The sequence below is a fragment of the Gallus gallus genome, chromosome Z, assembly GCF_016699485.2.
Source record: "Gallus gallus isolate bGalGal1 chromosome Z, bGalGal1.mat.broiler.GRCg7b, whole genome shotgun sequence".
Lineage (NCBI taxonomy): Eukaryota > Metazoa > Chordata > Aves > Galliformes > Phasianidae > Gallus > Gallus gallus.
The window spans coordinates 19,693,229-19,705,479 of NC_052572.1; the positions used below are offsets into that span (position 1 = coordinate 19,693,229).

Genomic DNA, 12,251 nt, shown 5'->3' on the forward strand with positions numbered 1-12,251 from the left:
ATAGTTGTGGTGTAGGTGAGTTATCAGAAGCTCAACTCTAAAACAAATGGCAAGAGAACACAGAGGTCTGGGAAGGAAAGGGCAATCTTACCAGTATGAACAAGAGTTACTGCTCTCGCTTAGAATCAAGTTGTTGGTTGACTCCCTGGTAGCTAGAGACTCCTTGTTTTTGGATCTCCCAGCACTGCATTCTAAAAGGGAAATAAATGATGGCGGTTTTGTAATTTATGCTTAACAAAGGAAAAGGAAATGTTTTAAGGTCTCTCTTGGCTTATCACTGACAATTATAAATGAAAATGCTACCAGAAGTGTTTTTTTTTTTTTTTTGGGGTCCTCAGTGTAATACCTTGTGTACTGTAAAACTCAGTCTGGAGGCCAAACCACAGCATGCTAAATTCCATTAACTTGCTTAATAAATCCAAGTGACAAATTAGAGTGTTTAGTTGTATATGTCCTTCCTTTCATTGTTTTATTCTTTACTTTATCCTGGGATTTTTGCTTCCTTGAATGTGCAGTTCTGTTTTTTCCTGCTTTCCCTTCCCTTTCCCAACTTTTTTACTGGCTGCATCTGTTATGCTGGCTGGAAAGTTTTGGTTTTGTGTCTGTGAGACACGAGTTTAAAAGAATAATCACATCCCCCACCATCACACACCTATTCCTTACGTATTTCAAGAACTTCCTGTGCACACAACTCCCAAAAATCAGAGATGGCAAGAAATTGCTGCTTGGGAACGTATGTAATTTTTGATGGAACCAACAGATATTTGTATTTCATAAATACAATAGGACAGGTAAGCAGTATATACTCAACATTTTCTGCACCTTTAGAAATCTGAAGCTTATTCCATTCGCATCCCCTGTATGGAAAGAAATGGTGCATGTCTTTATGGAGGAGCTGTATGTCAAGTCTTGACAGCCCGTTTTGTTGGTAGGGTGTGCTAACTGCTTCTGTATTTTGACTTGTTTTCACAGAGTAAACATTTGAACAGTGTGAAGTGAATTAAGATTTAGCCTAGCAACAGTATGGAAAAACTGTGAACTACAAGAACCTATCTGCATATAATACATCCACTTTTGTGAGTTTAGGCTTGGTGCCTGTGTTGTCAAGTGTATTATGATGTATTATATAGGTGACCTTTGCCTGTTGCTTTTTTTTTTTGTATATTTTACTTTTATTACAGTTGCTCCCCAAGATTCAATCTGGATTTGGGGCTCCACTGCAGTTGGCCTGAGCAGCTAGAAAAAGAATCATGCTTTCCCCTCATACTGGCTTCAGCCGTACAGGGGCGATTCATCTGTGATGTTGGTGTTTTTAGACTTTCATCCTGGAGATCTTTCAACATCATGTTTTTAGTGGCCTTTTCTCTTCTGCTTTGCCAGGAAATACCATCCATGCCAGGTGCCATCCCTCACAATGCTCTTGTGACCAAAAGAAGTTGCTGAAAACATTAATCCTGTAAAATTTACGGTCTAATGTCGGCTGTGCCCCTCTTGAAGTCCTATGTAAAGCCTGTTGTTTCTATGCTTAAAAACCTCTTTTTCTCCTCCTGTTTCCATTTTGGTTATGAATAAACAGAATTTCAGTGAATATCCTGAGTCTTGCAGTAACACAAACATTTGTTGTAAATAAAGTTAAAGCAATAAAATAATGTTGTAAATGCTGAAAATTAAGTTCTTCTGAATATTTACTCTACAAATGAAAGAATAAAATTTTCACCATTAAGAAAGGCCTTAGGGGTCTCCCTTGCTGGAAATGTGAATGCTATTTTTCATTTGATACAAGTATACAGTTGATCGTGGCTCTTTTTTTTTTTTTTTCTTTTTAAACAATAGAATTTATTCCACAACTAGTTATGGAAATGGGAGTGGTAATTTCCTCTCTTAGGCCAAGTATACCATTTCCTGAAGGAAACAGTTTTAGAAATATATAGGCTAGTGCTTTTGCATAGTTTAAACTTGGGCTGTTTGAGTGCAGTCTTGAGTAGTTCTATCAGTGAAATGTTCTGTGTTCTTGGAATGACCTAAATACCTTTTATTGTGGGATGCTTATATTTCAGACATCCTGTGCTGGATCCTCCCAAACTGTAAGCACCACTATGGAAATCCAGACACACTCATTTCAGGAAGTAGTCATTTTCTAATCTTCTTAAAATATCTTCCCAGGTTTATATCTGTGATTACTGTTGTCTTCCTTCCAGGGGTTTTATCCACTTCCCATTAAATACAGTGGCAGTTAGATCAAGCCTTTATCATCCTTTATCAAGAGGATGAGAAGGCATCTTTTCCTAAAGATAAAGCAGTGTTATGAGTCAAGCAGGATGTATTTCTTAAAGAGTCTCCCTTCTTGCGTTCGCCCATCTTTTCTAATTTAAGCTCTGTGCTGTTCTGTGTCATCCACTGCATTTCTTCAAAAAGCCATCTAGACAATTCGTCTACAGTGAAGATTTGGAGCTTTTTAGCAGTAGTTGGACTCAACCACTCAATGGTGGTATCCGTAAGACTTAGTGCTGCTCTTACGCTTATTTTTAAGAGCCAAGCCATGCTGTGGCCATACAGAGGTACTGCACGAATGAACTGATAAAGTGAAATTGAAATTGCAGTTTATGCAACCCAAACAAAGGGAAGGTAGAATTGTTAGTAAGTAGTGAGTATGTTAGTAAAATCGTGGTATGGACAGGGAGGAAAGTGTCTGCACAGAGTCCATTCAGGCTGAAGAGAAGGAGTAGAATTGAGGCCAGTCCAGCAGAGGGAATTCTCAAAACAGAATTCAGTTTGAGCTGAGTGCCTCCCCTCCTCCCCTTCCCTTCAACACAAGGAGATCTTCCTGAAAGTTTTCTTCAGTCTGAGATTTAATTTCTGTTATTTCCTTTTCATGGAAACAAGTAACTCTTAGCTGAGGGTAAGCCTTAGGTAGCAGCCATATAATATGAAAAATCCTCCTAGCAACAAGAATATAAATCACAATTTAAAGAAAAAAGGACCATATTGTGTCTATTTGACAGGCAAAACAGCTTCTAACTTGCTTAAAACAGCTGAAAGACTCAAATATTTACTTCCATGAATGTAAGAACAGCCTATTCCTTGCTAGTTGCTCTGGGGGTATTTTAATGAAAGCAGGAGGTTTAATCTTTTTCTTCATTTGCATTCACTTTTCCTTTTGCCATATTTATTGTTGCACCATGGTGAATTAGTGTAATTTCTCCCTGTGAATATCACAACATGATAACAGAGCGGCAGTAAAAGCTGACGCAGCCCCTCCATGGGAGATGAATCTCAGCTGCTGCTTCCTGCAGTAGGGGAAGCCAGCTTATACCAGTGCTGGGGAGCAAATTCCTCCCCGAAAGCTAGCAGTGAATGTCTTCCCACTGGTTCTCTGAAGACTGGTAGTGATCAGCCATTGTTCCTGGTCTCCAAAGCCTATTCCCAGGGTGCAGATCCTTCCAGACTGTTTGCACATCCTGCTGTCTCAATCTGTTCCTTCGCGAAAACAACAGAAATAGAGCCTGAGACATTCACCAGCATTATCCTGGTTTCCTTCGTTTCCACCAAATAGGATGAGTTTGTAGTGAAACAGAGTAAAGGTTTCCTTATCATGAGGTATTTGTAGATAATTAGGATGTCTTAACCTTATGTTTCCAGCCTTTGCTATGGCTGGACGAAAACCTGAGCCTACTGGCTGACTACTTTTATTTTGTTACAACCTTTAGACAGCTTTGTGCGTTCTAACTGGACTATCTGAACAGTGTAATGAGTTAAAAGCACAGTTATGCTGGAGTAGCTCCATCTCTAGCAACATTCTTGAATATTAACTGCCCTCTTCCTTACCATTCATTTTAAATTTGCTTCAAGTTTCTTGTCAGTGACTGTAGTTTTGATGGCTCCCACTTCACACTGTCATTGCAGCAAGCTATTCTATTATGGTTCCAGCCTGCCTCCCGTGGCTCAGCTAGCCTATTACTTCTCCCGCAGAAGTCTGAGGCTCATCATATTCCATGCATCACAAATCATGAAGTGTTAACTGGCACATGCTCTACCCATCTTATGATAAGTCATTCTTAATTTTTTAATAGCCGTCACATGATCTCTGTGGGATAGGCAAGGGCTATTCCAAAAGTAATGCCTCACATTTTATTATGTTGGTGCATGGTGTGACAGGCAGATGCTGGTGGTATGGCAGTGGAAATTGAACATTCCCTCCAATATTCCATTCCATGTTGCTGCTGTGTGACAGATGGCAGCAGAGGGGCACTCTGTCAGAATGGTGTCTGACATGGAAGTGTGTATGGAGCAAAGGTGTGTCGTTGAGTTCCTCCATGCAGAAAGAATGGCACCAATTGACATCCATCGAGTTGCTGAACATTTGTGGTGCCTAAGCAGTGGATGTGAGCACATGAGGAAGTGGGTGGTGCATTTCAGCAGTGGTGACAGTCACAGTGGGTCACCTCCTCTGGTGCAGATTCTTACAAGCCTTCTCTACCTGACAGGCATCTGTCAGCACCTATACTTCCAGAGCATGCCCTGCACTTTATTCAGCCTGTAATCGAAGACTGCTGCTGCTTTGAGGACTGTAGCATTGTAGTTGGCAGTCAGCATCAGTGTGCTACAGGTGGACTTCTGTGTTACTACTGTCTGGATTATTTTGAGTATGTTCAAAGATATTTCATATTTACAACAATATTTTGCTTCATTTTTTGTTTGGTTGTTATTTTTTCACTGCAGAGGTAATGCTGCAGATAGCTAAACCAGGGGTGATTATATCCATGAGGTGGTTGGGATGCTGATGATTTCTGGCGTGTTCACAGATGTGATCTGAACATTGTCATGTGCTTTGTGTGGGGAGGGAGGAAGACGGTAACCACAGGGACAGTGCTGGCACCCTGAGCAAGTGACCCTTGGGGCTGTGCTCCTGGGGAGAGTGCTGTGTTCTTTGCCTCTACTTTCAGATAGGAACTGCAGTAGGTGTTGGTCTTAGAACAGGAGGAAGCTGGTGGGTCTGGGGAAGGTGTTTTGTTGTGGTATTTGCTGTGTGAACGACCTCTTCTCCTTGGAGACAAATGGTCTGGGTGGATGCATCCCATCCACAGTCATCAGTGGACCTACTTGGACCATGACATTAGGTGTCGGCTTCTGAGCAGCAGAGACGTAACATGGACCTGTCACATAGCTCAGCTTCAGAGATCAGCAGAGTCCTTTGTCTAATGAACACACTGAGTTGAACAGCTCTTAGACGTGAAGCTTAGGGCTGCGAGAGGAAGTCCTGGAGGAATTCTGTCTTTAAATAAACTGCTGCATTCTCAGCATCAGGAGAAATAACTCTAGCCACTCGGGTCACTGGTGCTGGCACGGTTACAGCGCACGCAGTCCTGGGCACACGCCAGATGTCACGGACTTGCAAGCTGTCAGCGCGGTGTGTGTGTGGAGTTATTTATTGCTGCTTCCACTCTGCAGAGGTCCCGGAATATCCGATCCTGAAAGTTGTCTTTATGAATGTGAGTCATAGAATGCAGGCAGTTGTTTGTGACCGGTCCTCTGTTAATGTGAGAGCGCAGCAGTAAAGCCAAATTCATTCTAGTTGGCAGTCCTCCCGAAATATAAGGTATTCTATCCCATGTGCATACGTTACGTATAGTAAACATCTTAAGCATTGCGCATCTTAATTAATCCTTTTTTGTGCTTCTCATTACCGTTGTGCCAGCATGTTTGAGGTACTATGGGTAGGTATTTTCCATTTTAAATCAGTGTTTCTCCGGTTTATAAATAGGCTGCTAACATTAGCTTCAGGCTGAGTGGTGGCATGCAAAGTTTTGACTTCAGAATGATTTCAGAGTGTTGCTGATCTGTGTTTAGAGTGCTCTGGAGTTTAGACAACTGAATGTACCATACTACTTCGCTGTCTTAAAGGAAAACCACTTCCTAAAAGACAAAACTTGAGAGAGATGAACATGGTTTATATTTCTGCTCATCTTGGGGAAAAGAAAAAGCACCCACTGGTCTCAGCTGTGAAAGAATAGCTAATGGGCAAGTTGGGAGCTACTTTCCATGAGCGTTTCTTGTTGTTTGATAGGCAAGATGAAGCAGAGCTGTTTTTCACTCTACGCTGTGGTAACGTGTGCCAAGAAATGTAGCAGTATAAATAAACCCTAGCTGGCAGGCCTGCAAGTTGATGTAAGTGACTGTTAAGATAAGAGGATATGATTCTGGCTGCCCGAAGTTATGAGAGGGGCGGTTTCTCATCTTTGTGAGTCTTGCTCGCCCAGGACTCGCAGTTCTCAGAAGCAGCTCTTCTGACACTCTGTGCAGAGCTTCTTCTCTCACTCCACTGTTCTGGAGCGTGGAACAGCTCATCAGTTTTGCTGAGTGGAAGTATATAGGTGGCTCTTACGAGCTACTTGAAAACGAGGTTAATGGTTCAATATTAAGGAGCATTTCCATTTTCCAAATAGTCAGTAGCACATTTCCTAATTTTAACACAGTGTATACATAATGGTTGAGGTATGCAAGTTCAAAGTATGTGACAGCAAGCCACTTGGTCGCTCTTAACTTTTAGTGTATTTCTGTAGTTGAAATGAGACATTTTTCTATTTTCTGTCATGAGTAAAGAATACCCAGGAGTGATGCATGGTTGCATTTCAACCAAAGCTTTCTACTGCGAGTGTGACCGTAGTATTGGTTTTTTTTTTAATCGCTGGAATTCTTGGCAACGGTGCTGTACTTCTTATATACGCAAAACAGCTTCGGAATTTTTTCTTAGAAATTGTATTGAAGTATTATTGTGTGTTTATTAGAACAGCCTGCTAATTTTTAAACCAATCGTGTTAATTTTGATGTCATGTTATGAATAGGCAGCTAAAACCTTGATAAAGAATTATTCAGAAGTCTTTTTCAGAGAAAGTTGAAGTTGTTTTTTTTTTTTTCTATTATGGACTGACTCACAGCTCCTGTGGCATTAAAGGGTTTTTTGTTTTTGTTTTTTTCTCTTTCTAGAGCACCATTTTAGAGTTTTGAACTCTAAAAGACTTAGAAGAATCCAACAACTCTTAAGCTTTTAGATTGAGTTACTTAAGGTTACTTAAATACGTTTGCTATACTCCTGTTTTATTTCCCTTAACCACAACATCCTGAACGCTCCTGTTCTTTTCCACAGTTTTACATAGCTTGTTCTGATAGTTCTTGTTCGTCTTGGTATCTTTTAAAATACATCTTTGGACTTGGGTAGTCTGTGAAAGATGCTTTGCAACTCGCTAACAGTAGATAACAAATTTGAGTTCTCCTTGATGTTGCTTATTTAGTGCAGTAAATTTGCTGCTTGCCCTGTTGAAATAGTGGAAATTGTTTCAAAATTTGCTTTTGACTTGAGTATCCAAAAGCCAGCCGACTGCTGTGTCTGCACATATTGCTTCTCCTCCATTGTTTAGAAGCTTATTTTGTTTTATTTTAGTGTTTATTTTCTGTGGCAAAACTCAGAAGGACATCTGAAGATGCTTAGTTTTACTGGCAAATACTGCCTTGCGGTAACACGAATTTTCATTTATTAGAGTTTTACAGTCCCAGGCAGTTCTTAATTAGCGGATAGGATGCTGTCAAACAGATTTTGGCAAAAACTGCTTTGTAAAAATCAGTAACTTCTTAATGTTTTCCTCCTGATGGCACTTTGGCACAGTCCCCTTCCAAAAGTACAGCAGCTGAAAGCGCTGGTTTTTGGCTGTTAAATCATCGTTGTGGTGAATGCTCAACAGAAGGAAAATTCGTTTGTGAAAGAGCTTCATTTGGTATGTTGTCTTAGTGCTCCCATTGATTTTGATTTGTACACACTTTTTTTTTTCTGGAATGCAAATATTCGGAATATTGAAAATATCAGTAGAGCTTGAATTACTGGTCATGTGCTGCTGTGAAAACAATAAAACTCAAATCTCAAACTGCTGCTGCTGAAGGGAAGAGGTGAAGCGTGCTCTATAAATAGCTTCTGTAGTGCAACTCTTTTGTTGTCTTTAGGTAACAATGAATGAGCTATTTGTTTTCAAGGTGAACCGCTTAGAGTTCTTGGTGGCTTGTTTTTTTTTTTTCTCTGTTGTTTTTGTTTGCATTTCGGGATGGGTAAATATTTCTCACAAAGGTCATAACTTTGACTAAAAGAGGAATTCTCTTTGAAGGGAAATACCTATTGGAGTAAAACAATCTCAGTACCTTCCAGTCCCAGTGTGGGTGATTCCCTTTGCCTTCAGCAGGGAGCATCTGACATCTCTCCTGTTGGCAGCCTACACATTGCTGCTGAGAGGAGCTTTTTAGCAGAGCACAGTGCATCACTTTCCTACCCATTACAAACTTATTTGTCCAGAGTTTGCTGAATGACTATAGATTAACGATGTCTGCAAGAGGGAAACAGCCCTCCTTGTCCAATTACAGCAGCCCTAACGGGGCTTCTGAGTCAAAATTTCCTGATCTGTCTTCTCTGGCACACTGAAATCTTTTTGAAGGTCATATTTACTAGTGACAGCTACCTTCTTTTTCTGTTTGACTCTTTAAAAAAAACGGAAAACTGCTTTTTAATTGCCCAGCGTAGTACATCAGTGCAATGCAGTTAATGCAGATCTGCTGTTTTGGGAGTGCCGGGGCAGCTGATATTTCTGTTTAAATTCTAGGTAAGGTGAGAAGGGTAGGCCTGGTGACTTGGCAGTTTTAGTGCTGTCACTGTTCAGATCAGGATCTGCGTTTATAAATGTTGCTGCTTGTAATGTGAATTCTCGGAAAATTGCCATGGAGAGGGAGGAGAGCAGGGAACAGAGCTTGTCTGAACAGGAGTAGGGACTTAGAGGCAGTTCTGTTATTAGCACTGTCTGGAGATGTTCCAGGAGGGCTTTACCCTTCACAGTACTTTACCACTTTTTATTTTTCAGCATTTAATTAATGTAGTAGTAGGTGGTTGGTCATGTTTTTCGTTTGGTTTCATAGGAAAAGAGACAATAAAAGATTTTCTACAGAAATTAATAGTTCATCTACGTATTGAGAGCTGGAAGAAGTAGGATCAGGCTCTTTCAGTGTTCCAGTCTTAGGCTTTTCCTTAGCTCACAGTTGATAAATGCTTCATAGGAATCATAGAATCAGAGAATCATAGAATTGCTCGGGTTGGAAAAGACCTCAAAGATCAAGTCCAACCACAACCTAATCATGCTACCCGAACCTATCAGGAAGCTGATATTAAAAGAAAATTCTCCTATACAATTCCTTTGAGACCGCTGATCCAACTTTCTTACATCAGGAATTAACCTGGAATAAACAGCTGGCTAAATTTTAACAAAATCTCCTTTTCTGAGGGGGCAATTACAGAAGTGTCCTCAATACTTGGAAACAAAAGGGAAAGGAGGAGGAGCTCAGGATTTAAGGGGCAATTCTACTCCCCTTCTCTGTGCAAGTATTGAGTGGAGCTGAGAGCAACACGGGAATGCTGTGGCTAGTTCAGCCTCCTCCCCCTTCCTCTCAGTGCACTTTACAGCACACTTACCTCTTCAGTTCCAGCCCCGGCCACACTAATTGGTAAACAAACTAACTGGCCTTGTGTAAAGTCTAGGTTCGTATGCGCAGATGACCTTCTTCAGGGCAGAGTATCAGAGTACTGCAGCCCAATGTAATCTGAACAGTGATGCTGACTGCACAACCTGCTCTGAAATGCACAACATAAACAAATGTGATAAATGAGACATTTTCCTCTTTGTTTCCTGTAGCTTGAAGAGTTTTCTTTGTTTGTTTGTTTTGGTTTGGTTTTTTTCCCCTTAAAACTGTTGGAGATGTGGACTATAAAGCAAAGTATATTTTTTTCCACTTAATTTCTCTTTGATACTACTTTCTGAAAAGCATTTTCTTCTATTTCACAAAACTAAATCACTTGGACTTTACGTGGTGTGGTTTTATATTGTTTCCATTATAGAAAGTTAATGTATAACACTTCTAATGATTGTTTTAGGTTTTATATGTACTGTTCAAGTTTAATGCTGATCCAGTATATGAAGTTTGGTTGCATTTCTCTGTATCCATACCTCTGACTTAATGCTTGAGCCAGGATAAATGTCATGCCTATGCAAAATCCATGAGAAACAACCAAATGCTGCTATTTAATGAGACACTGAGAGCAAGACTTAGTTTGTTAACAGAGGGGTGAGTTTGGATCTGGTCTTAAGAGAGCAGTGTCTGAGACCTTTGTTCAGTAGGGTTCTTTGTTGAGCGGTGGTGTCTTTGCTGAAGTTAACATCTTTCTTGTTATGTACTCTAACCTTCTTACAATATACAAAAACCCTGCTCTTCTGCCTTGCACTTCATCATGCTGTATGGAAAACAGAATCATAAAGCAAACTTCTGAAGTGCTGCTTGCACATCTTCTTCAGTACTATAATTCTTATGTCCTGTGCATGGATAACTGCAGCAGTTTCCATCTACAAAGAACTATGCAACCATGTCTGCTTTACTAGATCACTTGTGTGAAAGTGAACTTTAGCACCGCTGTAGTTGTGGGAGAGGTGAAAGCAGGTTAAGTGACTTGTGTCGACAAAACTATGGCAGTGGAGATCAGAACCACGGTTCATGCCACTAGAGTGCACTGCTTCCCTCTTGCTTATTGAGAGAATGGTTAAATCTGCTGATAGGTGTGATCTCCCTGGGATAAGGTTTGGAAAATCACTCCCAACTTGCTGAGCTGCTGGGAATTTTGCATTGGTCTTAACTGGATGCAGCTCTGCTTGTGCAGCTGTCAGTTACTGAATAGGTGCTTGACTATTGAGCTTTTATGAACGTTCTGATGGAATGGCAGAGGGGGCTTGTAAACTCACTTCCTTTGGTTTTGTTATAGATGGAAAGGCTATGTATGTATGAAAGGGTTCATCGTGTTTGTGATTAAATCCAAGGTATTTAAGGTGCATCATTTATAAGAAATATTTCTTTAACTTCTTTAACAAATTTAATTGATAATGAGATTATAGTATTTTTCTTAGTAACATAAGCTCTTTTTCTTTTCCTGCACAGGTTTCCACTTGAGTGGCACAGTGACAGAGCCTGCAATGCAATCGGAGCCAGAAACTGTTTGCAATGTAGCTATCAGCTTTGATCGTTGCAAGATTACCTCAGTGACCTGCAGCTGTGGAAACAAGGACATATTTTATTGTGCCCACGTTGTGGCACTTTCTTTATACCGGATCCGCAAGCCAGATCAGGTCAAACTGCATCTCCCCATTTCAGAGACGCTCTTTCAAATGAACAGAGACCAACTACAAAAATTTGTACAGTATTTGATCACAGTGCACCATACAGAAGTTTTGCCAACTGCTCAAAAGTTAGCAGATGAAATTCTTTCTCAGAATTCAGAAATCAATCAAGTCCATGGTAAGTTTGATTCTTGTTCTCCCTTTTGCCTCATTCCCTCGTTGATTTTGAGGTTAATGGCGTTCAGAAGTATGACCTCCTGAGGTCCCTTACATCTTGAGCTCTTCTGTGATTCTATGATCTATACAAAAGATAATTCTGCCCTTTTAAAACGCTTGGAAAGTAAAACTTTTGGGGAGAGAGAAGAATTCATGAGGAGTGAGGTTGATCTCTTCAATGCTGTTTATACATTACCTGGTCTACTTCACAATTATATTTTCCTTCTATGAAGAATGTGATTGCTCTTCTTTGTGAACTCAAGTTGCTCAAAGAACCAAATTACCAACTATGTCTCTTTGTTACTCTGTTCTTTTTAAACTAATCTTTTGATGTTTTGATTGTGTAGTTTTGTTTTCATGGCAAAACATAAAAGCAGGTAGGTTTTACTGGTCTTTTTCATGCATTAAATGCTTTTATTATCCTTTTGGATTTTGTTTCTATGTGAAGTCAGGAAAAATACTATATATGTCCATGCCTTTTTTTTTTCTTACTGTTGCAGCAGCCTACAGCGTCAACAAAGGTCTCTTTTCTGTTCTTCCTGCTGCACATAGTTTCAATGGCTTCTAGTTTCTTGTAGTGAACCATTTTAGGTTTTTTAAAGGGTGCTGGGTGTGATATGACATTGGTTCTGAGATTGCTCTTCTGTGGACTCTCCTGAACTAAAAAGAAATAGCTGTGGGCTTGAATTGACCCAACTATTTTATTACAGTCTTGTGTTCCTATAAGGACAGGAACACTGGAATGTCATATATCGTGACAATTTCTGTAAGCTTGAGTGACACTCTGAGGGAAGAATAGGTTCATAGTTTATGAGGTTATCTAAATACATCTTTGTTTGTTTGTTC

At 40.2% G+C, this 12,251-nt stretch overlaps 1 protein-coding gene across 4 annotated transcripts in view; it reads left to right on the plus strand.

Annotated features, from left to right (window-relative positions):
- ZSWIM6 (zinc finger SWIM-type containing 6) overlaps positions 1 to 12,251 on the plus strand; it is a 111,726-nt gene that overhangs the window by 47,612 nt on the left and 51,863 nt on the right. For 3 of the 4 annotated variants that reach the window (XM_001234009.7, XM_004937262.5, XM_040656058.2), the window contains exon 2: positions 11,011 to 11,367. In XM_001234009.7, the coding sequence (XP_001234010.2) occupies positions 11,011 to 11,367 (357 nt within the window). Of the gene's footprint in view, positions 1 to 9,455; positions 10,902 to 11,010; positions 11,368 to 12,251 lie in introns of those variants that run through there. The other variant, XM_046905801.1, reaches the window with a different exon arrangement.